An 18,740-nucleotide genomic window follows, 5' to 3' on the forward strand; every position below is an offset into this window, starting at 1 on the left:
CATTTTTGCATTCCCAGAGAAGTAATTTTAAGCATACTTTATTTCATATTTAATTCAGAGCAGTATATTATTAAGTTGTTTTTTTTAATTTGTTTTGTTTTGGGGGGTTTAGGGGGCGGTAATTAGGTTTATTTATTTTTAGAGGAGGTACTGGGAATTGAACCCAGGACCTCATGCATGCTAAGCATGCACTCTACCATGGAGCTATAGCCTCCCCCTTAAGTTGGTTTTAATACAAATTTAAACACTCGTAATGTTTAAAAGGTAAGATACAGCGTTTTCCCTAAATACCAAATGATTATTTCTCTTTAATTTACACTATACAAACAAATATTCAAGTGGAGTATCATGTTTAAAAGTGAATATATATTAAAAGGTAATTTAAAATTTAACTACATGCTAACCCAATGAAAAAAAAATTGGGGTGTGTGTGTGGTAATTAGGTTTATTTATTTTTTAGAGGAGGTACCAGGGATTGAACCCAGAACCTCATGCACTCCACCACTGAGCTATACCCACCCTCCGAAAATATTTTTTAAAACTACTTAGATATTGTATGCCGTATTTATTTTTGAACTTGTGTACATATTACCTATTCAAAAAGTTAAATTTTAAAAACAGTGATTCACTCACATACTAAATTAAAACTAGGCATCCTGCCTTCTGTGCTAAAAAGTCAAGTGGGTTTTTTTTTTTAATAATCTTGGTGTTCTGTTGCTGAATAATGCTAAAAGTTGACCTTTTTATCATTTGTTGTAAAGTGTAAACACCCAGTTTATTATAGTCGTCCATGTGTTTTCTCTCTGGCACATTTTTTGAAGTATTAGAAACACCCTGGCGTGGTTGATAGGGGAAGCGCAGACACTCAGAGCTGGCACAGACCGCTGGCCTCAGGTCCCAGAGCTTGTCGGTTTCTGTGTCAGCACGAGTGTCTTCTGAGCCAGAACAACGACCCCGTGGGCGCACCTGCAAGCCTCGCCGGGCCATTTGTGTGCTGGGCAGTGCCCAGAGCTCAGGCCGCCCTGGCTGGCTGGGAGGCTCTCAGATTCTGCTGTTTTTCTGGAGAATGAACTGTGCACATGGTGACTACGGAGCAGGGACCCGGCCCCTTTAGGAGGTGCTCCTTGCAGGTCGGCCCAGACCTCGCAGGCCTGCTGCCCTGCGCTCATGGGACGTTGCCGGTCTTTGGGTCCGTCCCCACTCAGGCTCACGCACCTTGTAGGGTGGAGAGGGTTCCACCAGCAGCCTGGCACATCCCGAGCCCCCCGCGTGGCTGCTACTCCTGCTCCTGCCCCACAGGCTGCGGCAGGCAGAGCAGGTGGGCAGCTGACCTGTGTGCTGGAGTGCTTGGGCCGTGGCCCCTTCTGACCTGCCTTTTGTTTCCGTAGGGAACTGCACCTGGGGGATGAACTGCAGGTTTATCCACCCCGGAGTCAACGACAAGGGCAACTACTCCCTCATCACCAAGGCGGAGCCCTTCCCGCCCAACGGCGCCCCGCCCCTCGGACCGCACCCTCTGATGCCTGCCAGCCCTTGGGTGCGTGAACGCCTCTTTCGTTGCTGGCAGATCACATCTAAGCTCTGTTTGTGAATCTCCAACATGAAGCACATTCATACGCCTTGTGTCTCAGGGACCTCTGTGGCGCCAGGGCCCCAGAGCCACCCCCTCCCCCGGTGCTCGGGTTGTCTCCAGCAGAGGGCGCCCTGGCCCCGGGGCAGCCGAGTCGGGCAGAGCAAGGCCCGGAGGAGACAGCGGGCAGTGTGGCCGCTGTCGTGTTAGCTGGTGTTCTGCTCCTCTGGTTCTTCAGAGGTCTGGAAGTTTGCTTGATCCCTTAACTCCTCCCTTCTCGTCCCTTAACAGGGTGGGCCGGGAGTCGATGAAGTTTTGCCTCCACCCCCTCCAGAGCCCCCCACCGAGAGCGCCTGGGAGCGAGGACTCCGGCACGCAAAGGAGGTAACAGAGCCTGCGCAGACAGGCAGTAGTGGCGGCCCGTGTGCGAAAGAAGCCTGCCTTTGACCTGGGACGGCAGTCAGAGCTCAGTGAGGCCTCTGGAGTGAGGGCGTGTTTCTGTCACTTCTCTGAAGAAGTAGAGAGCGGAAAACGACATCTGCCTGTCTCAGAGGCTTGCTGGGCCATGACAGAGCCTCATAGGCTGGGGAGGCCCAGTCAGGAGCCCGGCCTGCTGCCTGCATGTGGCTCAGCCAGCACTGGGCCGCTCCCTAGAGAGCACACAGTGTTCCCCAGAGTGGCCCGTGCATCTGGCACGCGGTCCTGTCTCCCTAGAGAACACCCCTCGTCCCACCCCCAGTCCAGGCTGCTTCCCGGTCCTGGGGGTCCAGGCTCACGGCCTCCAGGCCTGCTCTCTCCACCAGGATGACGGGCTAGGGCAGAGCCCCGCCCGCCCCCGGCCCTGCTTTCCTCTGAGGCTGGCTGGCTCAGGGCCTCTCTTGCGGGACGCGCTCACCGACCTCTCCGCTCTGTCCTCCCAGGGCACGTGTCTGGAGCCCCTGCTCCGGCACCCGGACTAGTAGTAGGGAGCCCCCGCTCCGCCCCTCTGCCCGAGCGCTGCTGCAGCTGTGCCTGCGAGGACGGCGTGCTCCCGTCCCCCCGAGAGGCGCGTGGGTCCCGTGTCCGTCCCCGGCACAGAGCTTGGGCTCGCATCAGCCACGCGTGCTCTCCTGCAAGGCCCTCCAGCCACGCCAGCCCAGGCTTCATGGGTCAAGTCAGGACAGGACTCCCTCTGTGTTCCTAACAGTAACTCGTGTTGGCTTCTTTCTTCTTACAATGGTAGGTTTTAAAAAAAGCAACCATTCGAAAAGAACAGGAACCTGATTTTGAAGAGAAAAGATTTACAGTGACCATTGGCGAAGATGAACGGGAGTTTGACAAAGAAAATGAAGTTTTCCGAGACTGGAATTACCGCATCACGAGAGATGTCAGAGATACAGCGTAAGGAACACTTCGGCCCCCCTCCCCGTTGACAGAGAACGCAGCTGTCCCCTGCTGTGTGGGCTCGGGCTCTGAGAGCAGCAGCACGTGGCCCCTAGCGTGTAGGGGCCGAGCCCTGTCCCTCTCCCTGCACTGAGAGCGGCATCCCGACCCATCTCAGACACTGTGCAGTTGACTTTCCTCCTCGTCTTGCTTCCGTGGAGGACATGTGCCTGGGGTGGGCTTCCACCCATTTGGGTTCCTATCATATCTGAGAGTCTTTACAGCTGTTCTTTAACAGCTGGAGCCCCGTAACACAAGGCTCCTCCCCACCCTTCCCCAAGCTCCCCAGGACCCAGGAAAGTTTGTCACTGACATCTGGGAGTGTGACAGGTGTGACCCTCCTCATCGTCAATGCCGTCTTCCTCATTTCTTCCAGACATTTTATTGCTGGTCTTTTTAAAACACGGTTGCAGAAGTTGATGTGGTTGGAGACCTGGGTCAGATCTCGAGGAAATGTGTAGTGTAACCAGTCCAGCTGCCGGGAAGGGGCATTACAGGCCACGTCTCTCCTGAGCGGCCAGTGTGGTGTGGGCTCTGGTCACCGGCCAGTTTCAGCATCGTCTTAAGTCTTGCAGTGACTCTGTGCACTTGGGTTTGCTACCAGAAAACAAAAACCACTGATTTCTGGCTGAAATGACAGTAAAAGGCTCAGGAAGAGGGACACATACATGCCTGTGTTTCCAGATTCAGTTGTGCTGACCCAGACCCCCAAGGTTGTTTCAAGGCCTTGCATTCCAGGCCACACCCCGCCAGGCGCTCTGCGGGCAGGAAGCTCGGGAGGGCCACACCTGTCGTGGCTCAGGTGGAAGGATTAGAGGTCAAGGACGTGAGAGCTGAACTCGGATGTTTTCTAATTCTGCATGTGCAGTAGTGCGGCTGCAGTTAGGGCTGCACCTGCCGGTCACTGTGGGCATTTCGCTTGACTTGAGTCTTGAGGTCTCAGCTTTTTCTCGTGTAAAACTTGAGTGACGGTGCTGCCCCCCCGGGGGGGGTGTCAGTACGCGTCCTGGGAGCCAGCACATCGGGATGCGGTCTGGGACCTCACTCTCTGACTGTACGGTTACTGTGAGTGGTGAAGGGAGGGGCCTTGGAACCTCAAGTTCCATCCTTGACACTGTTCTCAGCCTGGCTGGAGTGGGGGCCTTGAGATTGTGCCTGACGGAACTGTCTGCAGCCCAGGTCCACGGCCATCCAGGCGCCGCGCTCCAGCCCCGGCCCGTGTTCACCCACAGCCTCTCCGCCAGGCAGGGTCCTCCGAGGACCAGACCACCTTAGAGCCAGGTTTTCACTTGTGTTTGGTTGTCTGTTCAGCATCTGCTGTGTGTTTTGTGATAGGACACGCCTAGCCTGGCAAGTCCAGACCTCTGGGAACAGGACCTGGCATGTGCCTGGCGGGAAAGCTGTTCTGACGACCCTCAGGGCAAGGGCTGTGTCAGTCAGGGTCCACTCAGCAGAGACCGCCCGGCTCTTTTAACAGGGAGTGTTTAACCTAAAGACGTGCTTTCTAGGTGACTGCGGGGGCAGAGAGGCCGCTGCCCCCCAGGGTGAGGGGAGGAAGGCGGTTGGAACCGTCCCTGCGGGAGCTGGGAGAAGGGCTGCGGCTTGGGCGGCGCAGGAGGGGTGCTGGCACCTCCCAAGAAGGCGATGAGGCTGGGCTTGCAGGGCTGGCAGGGAGGCGCCACGGGGAGACCCCAGCCTCCCCAGCCCTGCAGTGCTGCTCGGGCTGGCCTCACAGGGACAGCCGGTGGCAGCACGCGCTCTGCAGGGTGTGTGGGAAGGTGGCCAAGGACGCCGGGGCTCCAGGGCCATCAGCGTAAGTCTCAGAAGGACCAAGCCTCAGCAGCTCTCGCTTCCTGGGGCCCCGCGCATGGCCTGTTTTGTGCCCAGGCGTCCTTACCCAGTTCAGGCCCTTCTGCACAGGGGAGGGGCCGCAGTTCTCCAGGTGTGGCCCGTGGGGGCTCGTGAGACACACCCGGCCTGAAGGTCCTGGAGTGGAGGCCAGCTGCTGCTTTTAACAAGCCCTTGGGAGACTCAGGTGCTGCCCACAAAGTTTGAGAGCCACTGATGTCGCTTGCGGGGCCGTCGCTTCTCCCACTGCCCTCTTGCCTGACGTTGAGTTCTGAGGGTGGGAGCTCTGAGTGTTGTTGTGGAAGGCCTTGGTGCGGTGGTGCTGGCACCTCGCAGCTGCGCAGGCCGGGGGGAGCCGTGGGAAAGGGCACTGGTTCGGGAACTCTGCAGGGGGTGTCCTGAGATACTGTGAAGGCTGGGGAAATGGGGCTTGGGCGAATTAAACAGAATTCCTGACAAGGTCACTTAGTGAAAATAATGCTTTTATAGCCAGACACTGCCTGGTTCCCCTTTTCCACCACCTCAGGCGCTTATTTCAGACTTGTCGATCTTGTAAGGCCTCTGCGAGGTGCTTCTGGGTGCTGCCAGGGGTCTCCACCTAGGAGACGAGCGTCCTGGGACACTTGGGGTGTCCCCTGCGAGGAGTCTGTCATTGGCGGTGGCCCTGTCAGGAGCAGCACTTGTCAGTAAATGGGCCGGACTGCGGCCGCGTGCCCGGGGCTAACTGTGTGTGGACGTGCCCTTCCCGTCTGTCCTCTGAGGAGTGGCTTGCTGCCCGCCTGCCTTTCACGGCAGCGGTTCTCACCTGCTCCCGAGACCCTGGCCCACGGGCTGCCAGGAAGCCAGGCTCGGTTCTGGGGGCAGTGGCGGGGGGAAATGCTTCAGCCCATCCCCGTTAGCTGTCTCCCGAGATGGAGATACACCCAGAGAGAGAGGCCTTTCACCCCCACGCCCCTCCTTGAGAGAGCACATGGCTCACCGCCACTGGGGAGAGTGCTTTCTGGGTGCTCTGGGCGGTGAGTGGTACTGGTTCTGCTCTCAAGGGCACGGGGGACATCTGCCCAGGGATCGTGTTCCCTCTGAGTGCCGTCTGCGGGGCGTGCAGGCCGTTGGGCATGAAGGGCTGTGTCCCTGGGCAGAGCCCGCGCTGGGCTCGCCACTGGGCCCTGGCAGCACAGGAGAGGTTTCCCAGGAAGCAGCCAGCTAAGGCCACGCGCACCATGGCACACGGAGGGCACCTCTGCTTTCCCCACCCGTTCACCTGGCGTGAGGGTTGGTCTGGAGCCAGAAATGCTCGAAAGAACCTCCAGTCGTCTGTTGCAGGGAGTGCACTTCCCTGTCCTCCGCTGCTGGGCTCAGAGCTCCCCCGTGCAGGCCGTCTGGGTGGGTGTGCCAGCTTCTGGCCCTGCGGGAAGATGCACCCTCGGCCCTCCTCAGGGCTGCCCAGCGGTCCTGCCCCAGACTCCCTGCTGGCCGCCCCCCTGTGCCCACCAGCCTCCCCTGACGTCATGACACCTCGGAAGGTGTCTCTCCCAGCGTTTCCTTGGCTGGCCTTGCATGTCTTGGGTTTCATGTGAGGATCGGTTGTCTTAGCTGCATGAAGACAGTGTTTTACTGGCTGCCCTAAGTCTGTGAACTAGCACAGGGAGAGCTGGCTTTGGTGACTTCCAGTCGTCCTGTCCGAAGACACCGTCTTGTGTATTCACACGTGCTCTCGTGTCTTTCAAGAGTGTTAAATTTTCCTCAAATAGGTTCTACACATTTCTGGTTGAATGTATTTTGCTGAGTATTTTTTTTCTCTCTACTGGAAGTGAGGTTTTCTCTACCATCCATCTCCTAACCGGTTATCGTCTGTGTGTACGAGGGTGTTGGTTGCTGTGTGTTCATTTTTCTCTTTCTGCCGTACTGGGCTCTTCTCACCATTTGACTCGCTTTACCGCGGTGTCTCGGTTTTCCATGTGTAGCATCATTTAACCTGCAAAATGAGACAATCTCGCGGGTTCCTCTGTCTGGTCACGGCAGTGCCGCAGCACTCTGGTGGGCTGTCTTGGAAGGAGGCACCGGGCGACCTGAATGGAGACGCTTCCCCTGTCCGTAGTAAGTGAGGTGCCAGCTTGAGTCCTAAAGTGCATACATGTTCTTTGTCATGTGAAGAAAGTGCCATTCCTGTTCTCATTGTGAAGGGGTATTGAGCTTTCATCACATCACCCTTAGATGTGGTCCTGTGACTGGCCTCTGTAGGTCTGTGTTGCCATGTAGTGTGTTCATGAATTTTCTGCTCTTGACTCAGCCTGGCAGTCCTGGGATAAATCCCAATGAGCCATGCTGTGTTATTTTTTAAGGCGTAGTACTTACTCACGTAGTACTTTTGCATCCATGTTCCTAAGTGACGAGTCTGGCTTCTGCTTGCTCTCTTTCAGGCTGGAGCCGTACGCAGACCCCTACTACGACTACGAGATAGAGCGGCTCTGGCGCAGCGGCCAGTACGAGAACTTCCGGGTGCAGTACTCGGACGCCGAGCCGCACCACAGCTACCGGGTACGCGGCCGCGCGGCCGGCGAGACCACCCTCTCTTGTCTGTGGCCTGTGTGGGCACGTGGACCCATCTCAAGCCCAGACGGACCGGTGTAGGGGGGCTGGTTCTGATCCACGGCTTGCCTTTGTCGTGACGGGAGCGGAGCCGTCCTTAGAGTGGTCGGTGCTCTAGCTGTCTTTGCACTGGAGCTGCCGATTGGCTTGTTTGACACCATTTGCGGGGCCTGTGCCCCTCCTTGAGCGCGTGGCTCTTCCAGGCCCCTCGGGAGCACCTTTACGGGGCGGAGCTGCCCTCATGCGCTGCCATAACCTGGCCACTGCCAGCCAGGCCTGGTGGTCTAATGGAGGACTGTCCTGCGACTGGCAGGTCTGTGCCTCAGCCTGTGAGTCCCTGAGGGTACGCTTTTAGTGTGATGGGGAGGAGCTGCCCCCGGGGAGAGATGAGTCAGCAGCAGGCTAGTGGGTTTTGTGCTAAGCATAAAGTGACAGTCGTGAGTTTTCAGGACCCAAGGGAGGTGACTGGCTGGGGCACCCATCAAATCACATGGTGAGCTTATGGCCAGAGGTGGCCCCTGGCTGACCCTCCCATGCCCCCCTCCCCAGCGGAGCAGCCTTCTTGCCGGGGCAGGGCTGCGGGGCTGGGCTGCGGGGCTCTGGGTGCCTGGTCCCAGTCAGGGCAGCCTTGAAGGTAGCAGGACCTGTGGGGGTGTCCCTACCGCCATGTGCCCCCTCACCCCCGTGTGCCCAGGTCCCCACCGGCCTTTGTGGAGGCTCGGTCCTGTGCATCCCGCGACAAGAGCCAGGCCAGGGAGGCCTGCCTGGGCACGCGGCCTGGGCGTGGTCAGCCTGGAGTCCCTCTGGGTTGGCGTCAGGTCCGTCCCGGTCTCCTCCGCTGGCGCCTCTGCGTTTTCTCCACGCTTCCGGTCCTAAGTGTGCCCATGTTTGGCTTTTCAACTAGGAAAGGGAACGGGAGCGCGAGCGAGAGAACCGGCAGCGCGAGCGGGAGCGCGAGCGGGAGCGAGACCGGGAGCGGGAGCGGCGGCAGCGGGAGCGCGAGCGCGAGCGCGAGCGGGACAAGGAGCGGCAGCGGAGGAAGGAGGAGTGGGAGCGGGAGCGCGCCAAGCGGGACGAGAAGGACCGACAGCACCGCGACCGCGACCGGGAGAAGGAGCGCGAGAAGGAGAAGGAGAAGCCCAAGGCCCGCTCCCCGCAGCCGCCCAGGTAGGGGCTCGCTTCCCGTCCGCCCCGGGCTGCGCGGCGCTGCGGCAGCCGGAGGAGGCTCCTGGCACCGCGCTGTTCTGCCGGCGGTCCCCGGGCGAGCTGCCGGCGCGGACGCGGGCTGGCGCGCGGTCAGGACGGCCCCAAACATATTTGAGTACTAGGCCGGGACAGGGGGTCCTCGTTCGAAAATTGTAGAACTGGAGGAAGTTGCGTGTGTGTTGCAACTTTGTTGAGACACAGTTTACAGGCCGCGCGCCCGTTTGCAGGCCAGATTGTTGCTGCGGGGTCTCTCGTGGTTCTGCACAGGCTTCAAGGTTGCGCTCTCTGTGTCTGTGAGAGGCGCCTCTGGGATCAGGGTAGGGACTGCGTCATTGCGGTGGCTCTGCCGGCTGGCCTGCGTAGTGCGGACGATACTCCCATAGCAGTATTAGTTCTTCCAGGTCATGAGCGTGGAATATCTTTCCTTTTCCTGTGTCTTCAGTTTCATCAGCGTCTTACAATTTTCAGTGTACTGGTCTTTCACCACTTTGGAAATTTATTCCTAAGCCATTGATTATTTTTGTTATAAATAGGATTGTTTTATTTCTTTTTCAGATAACTTGTTGTTAGTGTCTAAAAACACAGCTGGTCTCTATGCTGACTTTGTATCCTGCAGTTGTGCTGGGCACGTTTGTTAGTTCTGACGAAACCAGGCTCTCATCCCTAATTGTCCTTTTCGTCTGACAGGCTCCTGTCCCGTGTGCCGTTGTGTTTCTGAGAGTGAAAGTCAGGACTGCAGGCTTCCGTTTTAGTTTGTGGTCAGCACCAGTGTTGACTCTCTGTCCTCTGGATGGCAGTGAAATGACCTCGCTGAAGTTGCTATATTTTTTCCTAGCACTGGGCAAAGTGAAACTCTTAGTTCAGTTTTTAAAAGATTATTTCGATGAGTCTTTTTATTTTATAGTAGTCACTCTTTAAGTTATCTTGAAATTATACATTCATTTGAGTGGATTTTGATCTGGTCTGGTCCCTTTGAAGACCCTTTTTGATAGAAGCCCTTTCCCCTAAGATACACCTTCTCTCCAGTTAGGCTCAGTCCTGGGGGCGCACTGCCAGGGGGAAGAGACTCAGTGCCTTTCTGTTCACACCCGCCAGCCACACTGCCTCCTCACTGCTCACGGGCTGTGTGTCCCTGTGTGGGCCCCAGCCTTTGCTCTGCCATTCCCTCTGCCTCCAGGGCTGTCTCGCTGCTCAGAGAGGTTCCCACACTCCTTCGTCACAGCTCTCATCATCCCCAGCCCCCTGGTGTTCACTTGTCCGTCCTCATCTTTTTCCCTTGTAGAATCGAATCCCCCGCCCTGAGGGCGTTCATGAGCATTTGACAGATGCCGTCAGTGAGTTTTGGCTTTAGTGGCAGCCTGCATTTTTACCTCAGGTGACATAAATGGGTGCTCTGCTTTCCAGAGTCATGAACTGGCTCTGTTTCCATGTGTATCCAGATGCCTAGTCGGACAGGTGACAGCTTAAATGTCCCTGCGGGTAAACGCGTGGATTTCTGAGTCACATCAGCACGTCCACTTCGGTGGTTTTGGGATTTATAAGCATGCTTACTCTGGCTGCAGACCCCCTTCTGTCCACAAGTGTGTTTTTAGAGACTGATGGAGGATAGGCTAGCTGTGTCTCTGTGTGTCACCGCAAATCCTCCCCAACTTTCGAGGGATCACATCCCAATAAACCTATCGTACATGGAAAATGCATCTAATACACTTAAGGTACTGGGCATCATCAGGTGTGGAGCCTCTCGTGCAATTTGCTGAATACTGTACTGAAGGTGCAAGACAGTGGTTGTCTGGGTCCAGAAGGATTGTTAAGCGTACTGGTTGTTTGCCCTCCTGGTCACATGGCTGGCAGGCGCTATAGCTCACTGCCCAGGAAAGGACAAAATTCGAAAAACGGCTTCTGCTTAATGCATGTGACTTTTCCACCATCATAAAGTCAAAAACTCAGACTTGCGCCAGCGTAAGCCAGGCACCAGTCTGTCTCATGGGACGGAGGCCTGTGTTCACAGTTCCAGGGCTGCCTGGCCTCTCTAGAGGGAAGTACATACAAATTCCAATGGAGGGTTTTCTTCAAGGCCGTGGCATGTCTTGGCTCGGCCCCCTAAGCTGCAGATCACTGTGTCTGCACAACCACAGATCTTCAAGTGAAGGAGAGTCACTGAGAACGTGGCTGCACTTGCAGGCCAGGGCTCCGGAAGCTCAACTTCCTGCGTTCTTCCTAAAATCGGGTGCAGCTTTGCTCACCACACCGGGCCGTCTGCTCCGCCGGCCACTGGCCTGGTTTGTCTCCTATGCGCCTCTATCCCCGGCACCTCATGCCGTCAGCAGAGAGGAGCTCTCGTCCCTCAGTCTGGGTTCAGCCTGTCTTGCTGGTCTCGAGAGTCTTGCAGTCCATGTGCTGTCCTGGCTGGAACCCCACCACCCGCCCCACCCCACCCCACCCCACCCCACCCCCCAGCCCCAGCGCCAGCCTGTAGGGTCAGGTCTTGCCAGGGCAGAGCTTCCAGCAGGGCCTCCTGCCTCCTTCCCTCTGACCAGCAGAGCTGGTGTGACCATTTCTGCAGGAGGCGGCTCACTCCCCGCAGTGCTCCCTTTATACCGTCGCCCTTTTATAGTGGAGTTTGTTTACTTAGCCTTTGACGGGTTGGGATTTTTTCATCAGCAGCCTGACGGAGAGAACGCTCACCTGAAGTAAGAGATGGGCTTAACTGCGTCCGGAAGGAGCCACCGGGGAGACCTCTGTCTGCCATCGGTCTATGAGCGCCCTGCCGGAAACAGCACTTGCAGGGTCCAGCGGACGTGCTGGGAGTGGGCGTGCAGGTGGTCCCCCGCGTCATCCGCAGTTAGCAAGAGCTCCTGAAACACGCCTTTTCCCCGGGAGAGGGTGAGGGAGGCGCAGCGGGCAGCATGGTGGCGCTGGCTGCGCGGTGCAGGTGGGACAGCAGGTGCCCCCCACCTCGCGCTCTCACCTGCCGCGCTGGGCGCGCTCGGGCCGGTAGTAGGTGGAATGTCAGCTCCTCCCTACACCTCAGGGCTAGGTGCCGTGCTTCTGTAGGAACTACATCACTCCCTGGTCCAGGTTTTCCTTTCGTAATTACGCCTTTTGAGACATTTTGCCTGCTCCTAGATCTGGGCTATTTTTAGGCTAGAGTCGAACCTTTCAGCCAGTTCTGTAGAGGAATGCTTCTGCGTCATAGGGGGAATTCCCTCTTGTCTTTACAGCCAGGCCAGTGGGTGTGCGTTCCCGGGTGGAGCTGGGGCAGTGATCAGGCTGTTCCTCAGCGCAGGCAAATGAACCTCATTCCAGATATAAATAGTAAGTGGGGCCTTTCTGCAGGAATTGTCCAGACTGCCTGTTATCTTTAAAGCTGCTTACTAAGCGTTCAGAGGTAGTGTGAGGTTCGGTGCCTCTTGGGGTTGGTCCAGCAGACTTCTCACCTCCTTGGAGATTAGCTGACCCTCCTAAGGGAGCACTTGCTTCCCATTTCCTCACCCTCGTCCAAGCCTGGCCTTTGCCCGGCGTCTCAGGGTGCCTGTTGGTGTGGAGCCTGGGGAACTGTCACTTCCAGGGCCATGGAAGTTGCCCTGCTCAAGTGTGCTAACCTGGGGGTCTCCTTTTGGAGACATGCTGGGATCTTGGCAGGTTGGGGGCCCTCTTCAGAGGGCCATGTGCCCCTCAGCAGGGAGGAGCCACTGTTCCCAATGGTCCGCGGAGGGCTGGTTGCTGTGTGGCCTTCTGCTGCCCTGGAGAGGAGAGTGATGGTCACTCAGGCCTGCTTTGGCGGGTCTGTGGGACTCTGCTGTCTCTTTGCCAAAAAATATGTGTTAGGTTTCCCTCTGCTTTTGGAGACTTTTTTCCTCCACATTTCCTTGAGTGCAGCTGCCCCTCCCTCGGCCTCACCTCCAGCCGCAGTGGCTCACCACCACCTTCAGTGCCATCTGGTGATGTGCACACCTTCTGTGTGGAATTCAGGGATTTCATGAATTTAACCACCACGAGCTGGGCTCCATCTCGACCCCATGGTGGCGTTGCCGCCTCCGCTGACCCCAAGTGTGTCGGACAGTCACACCTGGGCAGCTGCGGAGCCTGGCCCCTCCTCTCCCAGCAGCAGAGCTCTGCCCCCATACTTAGTGCTCCTGGCAGTGGTCACCGAGGTCGGAGCCCCAGCAGTGAGGTGCCGCTTTAAAACACTCACTCATGTGTTAGCGAAGAACTCACTCCCTAGGAACTTAATAAACCTCATCTTATCTTTTTCATCTTCGTTCTGATCTGTCCTGGCCATGGCTTGCCCAGCTCTGTGAAAGTCACTGTGCACAGGGCGTTTTCAAGGAAAGGTGTATCCTGTTTTTGAGCTTCTTGACTCTTTACCCACTGAATTGTCCAGAAGTTGCCTGTTTGACAAAGATGAGAGGATAACACTGGTCTCCCTCCTGCTCAGCTCTAAGTAGTGCCGTGCGGTAGGCCTCACAGAAGCCGTCCTGGATCAGGGAGCTCTGCTGAGCCGGTGGGAGCTCAGTCTCGGCTGTGGGGTGCAGAAGGCTGAGGCCGCGGTGGTTCTCGGGGTGTCGGGCCCTCCCAGGGGAACAGCGCCTGGATGGCCCCGCCCACCACTTGAGGCTTTTTCTTCTCTTCACCCGGAAGTTAAAGTCTTAGTAGGTGGCACTTACATGTCAGCTTTGTTGGCAGTGACATTTCTTTAAGCTGTAGCCACTTGTGATAAAGTACAAATGTGTTTTCAAATCCAAGGAATAAACGGACAGGTCTGTCACACCGGTGCCCCTCGCCCAGGTCTTCGTGGCCTCCTGGGGAGAAGCCCTGGTGTGCAGGGGACTGGAAGGGACTGCTCACAGCTGACAGGTCATGAAGGCTGCCCAGGGCCACTGGGCGTGGGGACCTGTGGGCAACCTGATGCAGCAGTGGGAAGGAGAAGCAAGTCCGCTCCCAGCGAAGTCATGAGAGGGCCTGGCGGAGGGAAGCCCCATGCTGCCAGGTCTGCTCCCTGTCCCCCTGTGGGACGTGTCACCCTTCCGTTTCAGGAGAGAACCTTCCTCCTTTTTATCTCTTCTTATCTTTAACCCCAAACTGGGCAGCTGCTCAGGGTGGAGTTTGCAGACGCCCTCCCCGTGGCTGCCTCACGCCGCTGCCCTGGTGCTGTGCGGGGACCAGGGCCCTTTCTCGTGTTTGCTCTGACTGCGCCTGCCTGGCCAGCACAGCTGACCTTTGCTCCGTGGAGTCTGCCTCCTGTGGCCTTGAACAAAGGAACAGGGGTCAGGAAGATAAGGCTCTGTACTGGTGTGCTGCAAGGCTCTGCTCGGAGATGATCGGGGTTTTCCCCTTTCTGTTCACAAGGGCTTATGCAAATTCCAAATCTGTCTGCCAGCTTTGATGCCAGCGTTCCTGGCCGACCGAGGCCCTCCCTCCCAGCTGTCCCACTCACGCAGGTTTCCTCCGCCCTTCTCCAGCCTCCCATTGTGAGGTGGCGGCCTGCGCACCAGGCTTCAGTGGGAGGCCTGTGGGGACAGCGTGGCGCCCCTGCGGCTTTACGTCGCAGTGTGGTTGCTGGCTTGTCTGTCTCCCAGGTACTCCAAGTCCCTTTAGGCTCTCCTGAGTCGGGTGAGACAGCAGAGGGACAGTTTTGGTCCTCTGCGGCCGCCAGGCGCCAGCCCACAGACCCAGGCCGTGGGCGCCGAGGCCAGAGGTGTTCTCTGTCACTGATCCCCTCCTGCTGGGTCGTGTTCAACTTACCGGTTGGTGCAGGACACCTTCTGCCGCCCCCAAGGGTGCTGAGCTGGGGGCGGTGAGGACAGTGGCAGCGAGTGAGCCCTTCGTGGGGTCAGTGGGCAGCATGGGGCTCCTGCCTGGTCCTTTGAGTGACCTGGGAGTGCCCCGACCTTGCCTCTTCCCACCTCCCCGGGAGTGTAGGAGCAGGGTTCCCAAGTGGTGTTCAGTGACCTCTGTTGCCTGTTCACTCAGCCATCCTTCCCAAATAGCCGCCGTCTAAAACTGATGGGTCGCACTCTGCCTCCAAGTTTGAAACCTTTTCTTCCTGGTTTGGGCCCCACGTCTGGGGGAGCCCTTCCGGGCTCAGCGAACTCATTAACACCAAGCTCTGGGCGTCTGCAGGAGCGTCTTGTTTCACACAGTGACCCCCCCAACCCCACTTTTTTCCTGTACCGCCCGTGTGGTCTTCTACATCAGGACCACTTGTACCATTCGTTTATATACTTTAAAAATGTTTCCACCTTTTAACCTTAAATCCATCTTAAAAGGAAGTTTTACATCCTTACTGCACAGCAAGCACGGGTGCTTTGTCCTAGTAAATCACAGCAGAAACAGAGTCAGAAACAGAACTGGTTTTCTTTGTACTCATTAAAATCAGGAGCCCAACTGGCTGCGTTTTGGGGAACACAGACTTGCTGAATGGGGTCCCTTGTTGACCAGGGTCACCGCCAGGCTGGTGCCAGCCCTCCCGAGGGGTGATGGGAGCTCTGGGTCCGCCCGCGGCCCCAGCCCAGAGGAGTCGTCTCCTGGCCTCGTCCTGGTGCTCTTAAGACCACCAGTTCATTGTGAGACCCAGAGTGAGTGAGGAAACCTTGGCTGTCAAAGGTGGTGGAGGCCTGCTGTGGCCGCCTCTCTGTGGCCACGAGTGATGCTTGTTCCCTGGCTGTCATGGGGCCAGGGGCCAGGGCTCTGTCCTGCCCACCACCGCGGCAGCGGGGTCTCAGTGCTGTGCTGGAAGGACAGCAGGTCGACAGAACTGGGCCGTTCTGATGACTCATGAAGAGGCTAGTGACCCAGGTGTTCCATTTCCTGTTGCATGTTTAGAACGAGAACAGCTCAGGAAGTGCAAAGGTGAAAGCAGCGTGGCTGGCTGGGACACCTGGAGTCATCAGGAGGGTTCCTTCCTACCTGGACAGCGCCTCCAGCAGGACACGCTTATGCGCGGAGGGGCCGTGACTCTCGGGGCTGAGGGCTGAAGTGTCAGGGACTTTGTGCCTCACTTAGTGTGTCCTTAGGGTGACTTTGAATGTTGAGTGTTGCTCCTGGTGTGGGGCCCTTAACAGATGGTAGGCATGGAGCCTGCTAGTTGGTGGATTGATTGAATAGGTCTGAAAATGTCAGTAGGCGTTGATTTTTATGAGTTGTGATGTAACATAACTAGATGGTGGTGGTGGAGAACTTAGAGTAACTAAAAACCTACCCCCAAGCAACAGGATTTTTTACAAAGAAAACCGTGATCTTTTGCCGACACCCGTCAGAGAAGAGGTGAGTAAACACAGGACACTGTTCCTCCCAAGCCGGGCGGCCGAGCAGCTGGAGCTGCCCTGCGGTCGGGCGGCCAGGCTGCGCCCAGATGCCTCTGAGGGGGAGGGGCGCTGGCAATTGTGACTCTCTGGGGTCTTGCCTACAGACGGGACTCTTGCGTGAGATAAGACAGGAACGGGAGAGCCCGGCCCCTCAGAACATACCTACCCCAGAGTGGCATCGCCCACAAGCCTTTCAGGAAACGGAGGCGGGGCGGGAGCGCGGCTTCCCCTCAGACCCTGCGCGACACCCAGAGTTGTTAGAGGGACGGAAACCAGCCCCGTGCTGTGCTGAGTGTCAGTCGGCTTCACTCTCAGGGAAAAAATTCGACAGTAGCAAGAACCTGTAAAATGCTCACTTCCTTCCACACACTGATTCCACATCTTAAAAGTTGGCCCTTAAAAATAAGTCCATAAAGACATATATAAGGGGTCGCTTTAATCTCTGTGTTTTCTAAACACAGAGTTAGAAACAGCTAGCAGTAGAGCAATGTCTGGACGGTGTAGCCCCTGACAGTGGGGCGCTGCACCGTCGGGAGGCCCACGAGTCCTGGAGGGCGCCCAGCTGTGCTCAATGTGTTCATCGAGGAACGTGAGAAAAGGCGGGAAGGAGACGCGGAGGTGCTAAACGGCGGCTGTCCCCGGAGAGCAAGATGACAAGCTTTTACTTCCTTTTTACTTTGTGTGTGATTTTTAATTGATAACAATATGGCACAAGGCCAGCAGGTACCTTGGTGCTGAGCTGTGTGGTTGTTGTGGGGCCCTGTGCTCTGGCTTGTAAAGCAGGGGTGTTGCGGGGTGGGTGCCACCGTGGCTCGGAGCAGAGCCTCGTCCCCAGAGCTGTGCTGCGAGCTGCTGCCGGGCCCAGTCCCCGCTCGCACCCTCGGGCCTGGGGGCTCCCCCTCCGCAGCGCGCGGGGGCGGGCACCACAGAGGCTTTCCTGCGCAGGCCTTGGTGGGTGCAGCCCCACTGGTGACCACCACGGAGGCAGCCACTGTGGGGGCAGATTGGTTGGGAGGCCCAGCAGGGTCTGACCCGCTGGCCCTCAGCCTGCACACACCTTTCATGCGGTGACTGACGCCCTGGGCCGCGCCAGTCTCTCCGGCCCGGGGTCTAATCGGAATGTTCTTGGGGTGAGTTTGAGAACTTCAGAGAACAAAAGAGATGTCAGAGGCTTGGACTGTGTATTTAACTCTTTTGAAAACAAGTAGTTGTTCAGCACCTTGAACTTGCTGAACGCTGATTGTGCACCTACTGGGTGCCACCCCAGAGAGAAGGCCGCCCTGTCCTGTCCCTCCCAGAGCATGTGCCGCGGGGAAGGTTGGGACTCGGGCACCGGCAGGACTGGTGCCAGCATGGTCAGGGGCCGTGTTCCCATGGAAAGACGCCTCTCGTGGAGCAGGCCTGCCCATCTTGTTCGTGGTGGGCTCTGCCGTCCATCGGTGCCCCTGGGCAGGCCACTGAGCTCCAGGTCTCCTCAGTTTTTCTAACCAAACAGCAGTGCTGTCTGGCAGGAGGTGGCCTGAGGCCACTCACCTTTCTGTGATTTCAGCCGTCAAGCTGAGCTGCCAAAGAAGGAGGCAGCCTCCACGGGGCCCCAGGTGAAGAGAGCTGACGAGTGGAAGGACCCCTGGCGCCGGTCCAAGTCCCCCAAGAAGAAACTCGGAGTGTCGGTCTCCCCTAGCCGGGCACGACGGCGCCGGAAAACGTCAGCCTCGTCGGCCTCTGCCTCCAATTCCTCCAGGTGAGGAGCGCTGGCGGCCGCTGCCCGAAGATGGTGTCAGCGGGACAGAGCGGGCGTCTGTCTGCTCAGCGGGGGTGTGGGGTAGCTGAGTGGCAGTGTTGGTGCAAACTGGTCTGATGCTGAGCACGTTGGTGAGGCTCACATACCCCCAGAATAAACGGCAAGGTCAGCCAGGGTGCGGGCCACCCAGAACGGACCCCAGATTTGGGCAGGGGAGAGACGCTGCAAGGTAGGAGGCCAGAACCAGCATGACCCTGGCATCTCGTCAGTCCGCCTTCTTCTCCTGCGGGTTTGGGTCAGCAGCTCTGAAATCTGGGAGTACACAGGGTCTGCACAAATGAGCGGGAATGCCGTGAGTGATGAGGGCTGGGTCTCGCCCAGAAGAGGGCCGAGAGGAGCCTGCCGAGTTGGACGGGAACTGCAGGTGTCTGTGGACTCAAAGTGTTCACTCCCTGCCCGCGTCAGACACACCCGCCTACACGTGTGGGCACAGGTGTCCTGGCGCTACCCACTGAGGGCTGAGGAACCATCACCAGCAAGAGTGAGCACACCTGCCACCCAGATCTTGGTTTCTAAACACCATTCCCACAACCAGGGGACTGGCCTGCAGTGTGTCCACAAGCTGCCCGAGGGTGGGTGTGTGTCTGTGTGTGTGGCTGTGCCTTCCAGGCCTGTGCCTGGGCAAAGGACAGCAGGACTGGCGCCGGGGGTGGGATGGGCAGCGGACGACCGGCCTCTGTCCTCTCTCGTCCCCTCGGGGCTGCAGGTCGTCCTCGCGGTCCTCATCCTACTCTGGCTCTGGCTCGTCCCGGTCCCGATCCCGGTCCTCGTCCTACAGCTCCTACTCCAGCCGCTCTTCCAGACACAGCTCGTTCTCAGGCAGCCGGTCCAGGTACGTCCCTGAGGTGCTGCGGGTGCAGGGAGCGTGGGCTCATCCATAGTTGCCTGCGTGATGGGAGGTCTGCCTTGACAGGGCCCTTCTGGGTCCTCAGTCGTTTGCAGAACAGTCGCTGGGTTACAGGGTTGAGTGGTGAATTCTGGAGGATACACAACAAGA

At 57.6% G+C, this 18,740-nt stretch overlaps 1 protein-coding gene across 3 annotated transcripts in view; it reads left to right on the forward strand.

Annotated features, from left to right (window-relative positions):
• The window catches only part of ZC3H18 (zinc finger CCCH-type containing 18), a 46,464-nt gene that overhangs the window by 19,434 nt on the left and 8,290 nt on the right, over window positions 1-18,740 (forward strand). For 2 of the 3 annotated variants that reach the window (XM_072946786.1, XM_072946787.1), the window contains 7 exons: window positions 1,389-1,537; window positions 1,862-1,954; window positions 2,793-2,950; window positions 7,261-7,378; window positions 8,334-8,596; window positions 17,492-17,683; window positions 18,450-18,575. In XM_072946786.1, the coding sequence (XP_072802887.1) occupies window positions 1,389-1,537; window positions 1,862-1,954; window positions 2,793-2,950; window positions 7,261-7,378; window positions 8,334-8,596; window positions 17,492-17,683; window positions 18,450-18,575 (1,099 nt within the window). The remainder of the gene's footprint in view (window positions 1-1,388; window positions 1,538-1,861; window positions 1,955-2,792; window positions 2,951-7,260; window positions 7,379-8,333; window positions 8,597-17,491; window positions 17,684-18,449; window positions 18,576-18,740) is intronic. The other variant, XM_072946788.1, reaches the window with a different exon arrangement.

This window comes from Vicugna pacos, chromosome 21 (genome assembly GCF_048564905.1).
Source record: "Vicugna pacos chromosome 21, VicPac4, whole genome shotgun sequence".
Classification (NCBI taxonomy): domain Eukaryota; kingdom Metazoa; phylum Chordata; class Mammalia; order Artiodactyla; family Camelidae; genus Vicugna; species Vicugna pacos.